We start from the raw sequence: 4,412 nt of genomic DNA on the forward strand, positions 1-4,412 counted from the left end.
GGCAGCGAGTGCTATCGACGCCGCAACAGCGAGAAGCGTGATGCTATTACGCATGGTGTCAATTGCAAAGTGTACTCGATTGAAGTGCAGACAGGAGAGTAATGTCGACATCCATCTGCTAGTGGGCGACCTGTCTCAAATCAAAATGACGATCTTGATTCCATTGGTGTCGTCGAGGCCACCGTACCGGGTATTGTGGACAACGACTCGGAGGACGGTCTTCCTTGAGTTGACAAGTTCATCGTCGTATCGAGAGCATGGCGATGGCCTCGGACGTGGTTATTAAGCCCGAGTACAGTTGTGCATGAAGATTAGCGGACACTCCAGGCGGCGTCATGCGACCGGATGTAACAGGGTGTAATGCTACTTTCTCAATGTCCACATCAAACGTCGCGGGTTTTTGCGCAAAATGGACAGGATGGAGCGTCCCCATATCCAACTCTATGCAAGTGGATGTGAGTGTGTCGTTGTTGTCTTATAACTTTTGTATTCAAAATGTAGAAAGGCTGGTACGTTGCTGACTGGAACGTAGAAGTGGAGCTCTCGTTGAGGTGTGATCATGACGTCTTTTTGCTCATATCGGTACTACCAATCCAAAATGAACACACGCCACACGGCCGTCTAGTCTGCCGTATACAGTAATTCCTACGTCCAGTGTACTAGTTGCCCGTTGGTCAGTCGAGTGTCAGTCGATAATTAGGTCGCACAAGACAACAAACCGAATGTCGGAGACTTTAGGGGACTGTCTCTCAAAAATCAATGCAGCCTTGCGGCTTATGCGACTTGAATCAAGTCGCAAAGGCACGATACGCTGAATTTGCCGCCAAAGGCTAACGTTATTCGCGGCAGGCCGACACCACGGCAGTGTAATTACACAGCTTGTGAGTGAGCGAGAAACAAAAGTACAATGTATCCTTGCAGCTCACATCTATCTATCTATCTATCTATCTATCTATCTATCTATCTATCTATCTATCCAACGTCTCGAAGAGGTGCTGCGTCGTTGTGTTTTTGTTTGGCCCTCTGTTCGTGCTCGTCAGCAGGCAATTCCAGAATGCAATAGAGGTCCGGCTACTCCGCTTAGAGGCCACTCCCAATGGTTGCCTCGCTACTGTGGCTATATGCATGACATGCGCGTCGAGGTTGGCCTCGACGCGGCAATCGACACATTGCCGTGTTGCTCCATCAGTGGCATGGTCAGTGTGCCTGTTCAAATCGCGCATATTGAAAAGCCGCCGCGCGCTAAATCTTTACCCGGATCCGGATCGATTCCACGCGAGACGCTGACAATTGATTGTAGACATGTTGGTCCTAGTATCACAGTATATGATTGTGTACATACAACAGTACAATAGTTCCAACGAGAGTGTACATGGTGTCCGCACTACCACAGTAGAGACGACTCATCCAACGCTCCTACCTATTAGAAGCTCGGGATCGTAATGACCTTGCCGTTCTTGCGGCTGCAAGTGTCCTGGTTCAGAATCGCGCTCGGGCACGCGATTTGGTTGCCGACGCCGCCTGTCTTGGTGTTGACACTCCAGCACGTGCGCACTTCGGATAGCACGCTGTTCTTGCAGACAAGCGACACCATGTTCTGGCCGTACGCCGTGCGGATCGCGCTCGCGGCCACGGTCTTGCCGGCGTTGCCCGAAATCATGGCCGACGTCCCAATCTTCTTTTCGGTCGCCATCGCCGCTTGGACATAACTGAGCTGGGCCAAGCCGCTGCACGTCCCATGCTTGGCCCACTCGTTCGAGATAAAGTCCGTGCCGTAGTTGGTCTTGACGTCGGGCCAGTACTGGTTGATGGCGTCCATACCGATTGTGTCAATTGTGTCTTGCGTCAGCGCGTTGGACGGGTCGCACTTGGACGGGTACGAGCCATCAGCGTTCTCGGGCCAGAGACCGTGGATCGTCAAGTGGTTGGTCATAAAGTCCGTCGGCTGGTCGCAGCCGGGGTAGTTGCCGGTCGAGCAGAACGCTGGCTGCCACGTCTGCGCGAACAGGTAAAAGTCAAACGCCGCAGCAATGTGGATCGAGGCAGCGAGGAAGAGCGTCGACTTCATGGCGATTCGTGTGTGGTGGTGGGGGTCGCTTGGACAAAGGAGATATGAGCCTTCGATCCTTGCCAAAAAACGAAAACAAAAAAGCTCGAGCGACCGTCCGTGTCCACCCTGGTCTGAGTCGACCGTCGACGCGGAATCAGACAAGGCGATGATACCATCTGGTCTTGTCGGTCCGATAGTGTGGCGTCGAGACAGCCCTTGCCAATCGTTTGCGCGGTCTTTCGTCCATCAATTCTCTGCAACCATGTAGCGAGCTCGTTGACGCCTGCGCCTCTGACGAGGGTTTGGACGCCTCCTGACCTCCAGGCACGTCGCTAGCACGTCGCTGGTACAAGAGCGACTAGTGCATCGCTTCTCCCCACATTCTGCTCACGATGGCGCGATGCTTGGATTCCTTTGGCCGTGGGATGCTGTTCGCGGGTGTCGAACCCACCCCCGTGGCTAGATTGAAGCTTAGAATCTCACAGATTCGCGGACACCGACAATGCATCCTGGTCCAACCGGACTAAAAAACTACTGGCATTGAGTAGTGCTCGCTAGCTCCACAAAGGCATGCGTATACACTCGTCCTTTCTATTACAAGATCACTCTTTATGCAGGCATGCACCACCCATAGTGCGGCTGCCCGTCCTGCATATGTGGGAAGCTTTGTGGGTGCTGTTTGTAGTCATCTCGTACTTCAAGCTCCTTGAGGAACATGGCAGGGAATCTTGGCTGCGGAATCAGATGAGAAATGGCCACTTGTCATGCATGCCACTAATGTCGTGAAGCGATGGTTTGAGCCTTCAGAGGGGCTTGTCGAGTACGGTCGCTCACAGAAAGGGGGGGCGTGCTGACAGAGGGTTAAGTGGAAGGTGGCGCGACGAGGCAACCAGTTGGGCAGCTCAGCACGGTCCACACATCACAAATCACATCGTGTCACATACCCACTGCGTACACCATCTGTTACAGATACTAATAGTGAGATTCAGGATCGAATCCTGACGGTGTTTGGCGTGTTTGGTGGTTCTTGACGGGCTCACCGCCAGGCACCTGCCTTCCACAGCTCTATCTTGCGACACGACGCCGTCATATCCAATGCAAGTGACTATAACCTTGTCCAAGGCGTCGTCCCAACAGGCTTATTTATATCAGCGTATGCACGCTCGCTTCATTGTGTGGTACACACAATGTACCCTTATGTACCCTTGTCCTTGACGCCCCGTTGCACGGACTAAATCCGATTCGGTTGTCAGAGTCGACGCCAAGGCGGATGCTTCGTAGAATCCCTCTGTTGCAAGGACGTTGTAGCAACGACCACTCGCGATCTTCTTCCCTCAGTCACTCGATCCTATCGCACGCGGCGTTGCAGCTCATTTCTTACTCTTTTGTCGGCGGCCCTAGACGACGTAACACGGTCCTTCCAGATACCTTTTCGAAATAAGAACGACGAGCTACGGTTGGCGACGGACGCCATCGGCTGCGTACATGGAAGCAGCGGCGAGAATGCAACTCGTACATCATGTCCCTCGCTATCCCTGCCGTGCATGGGATTGCCCGCAGCTTGCATCGACGGCAGATCCATCAGCACTCGAAAGCAGTTCGAGCCAGATCAGCGCTCAACCCATAGACACCATAGCACACGCACACACATTACGCATATCATTATGCATGCTGTCATACTAGTCGGCGCTCCCATCGTCAACTTAAATGAAGAGGTTCTTGGGCAAAATCATCGGGCGCAAATCGCACTCGCAGAGGAAGAGGAGCGGAAACTCGACGATCTGGCCCTGGACCTTCTTGAGCTCGTGGACCTCGGGGGGCACATGCTGCATCATTTCGCGGAGCTGCGGCGTGTGCCCGAGCATGTCGTCTTCAGAGAAGGACATGACGCGCGCCGAGGGCTGGCGAAAGATCGAGCGCAAGTCGCGGTCCGTCGTACTCGACTCTTGACGACCGAGGTGGAACTGCTTGCGCTCTTGGGCGGCGACGAGCACCCAGCGGCGGCGGCGCACGTACCGGTACCAGAGCGAGTCGGCCCGGGCCTTCCCCGGGCTGCTCAAAAACTTCTTGAACGTGAACGCGTACTGCCAGCCGTTGCGGTCGCCGGCGCCGAGCGTCTTGTCCACTTGCCACGACGACGGGTCGGGCTGAAAGTCTTCAAATGGCGCGCCGACCTCGTCCGTCCACGAGGCCACTTCGCCGCCGTGGAGCCCCGCGGGCTGCCACCCTTCCTTCCAGCCATACCTACATCTCGTGCATGAGCGGAACGGGATAGAGAGACAGGCCGCATACCGCTGGTTTTCGTAGATGACCGTCACGTCCTCGTACAAATGGTTTTCCGGGACGTTCATCTCAAAGTACG

At 54.5% G+C, this 4,412-nt stretch overlaps 3 protein-coding genes across 3 annotated transcripts in view; all 3 read right to left on the bottom strand.

Annotated features, from left to right (window-relative positions):
* SPRG_21505 (hypothetical protein) overlaps positions 1-115 on the bottom strand; it is a gene marked incomplete at both ends in the record, with an annotated part of 2,156 nt that extends 2,041 nt beyond the window's left edge. The window contains one exon of the mRNA XM_012354515.1: positions 76-115. Within this exon, the coding sequence (XP_012209905.1) occupies positions 76-115 (40 nt within the window). The remainder of the gene's footprint in view (positions 1-75) is intronic.
* Positions 116-1,423: 1,308 nt separating this feature from the next.
* On the bottom strand, positions 1,424-2,068 carry SPRG_15143 (ribonuclease T2 family protein; the record flags this gene model as incomplete). The annotated part of the gene is made up of 1 exon (XM_012354516.1): positions 1,424-2,068. One exon carries the CDS (start codon positions 2,066-2,068, stop codon positions 1,424-1,426), a length of 645 nt encoding a protein of 214 aa, XP_012209906.1.
* Positions 2,069-3,753: 1,685 nt separating this feature from the next.
* SPRG_15144 (hypothetical protein) lies at positions 3,754-4,401 on the bottom strand (the record flags this gene model as incomplete). Its single annotated transcript, XM_012354517.1, has 2 exons — positions 3,754-4,294; positions 4,343-4,401. The coding sequence occupies 2 exons, from the start codon at positions 4,399-4,401 to the stop codon at positions 3,754-3,756; spliced, it is 600 nt and encodes a 199-aa protein (XP_012209907.1).
* Positions 4,402-4,412: the final 11 nt, after the last annotated feature.

This window comes from Saprolegnia parasitica (genome assembly GCF_000151545.1).
Source record: "Saprolegnia parasitica CBS 223.65 unplaced genomic scaffold supercont2.165, whole genome shotgun sequence".
Lineage (NCBI taxonomy): Eukaryota > Oomycota > Saprolegniomycetes > Saprolegniales > Saprolegniaceae > Saprolegnia > Saprolegnia parasitica.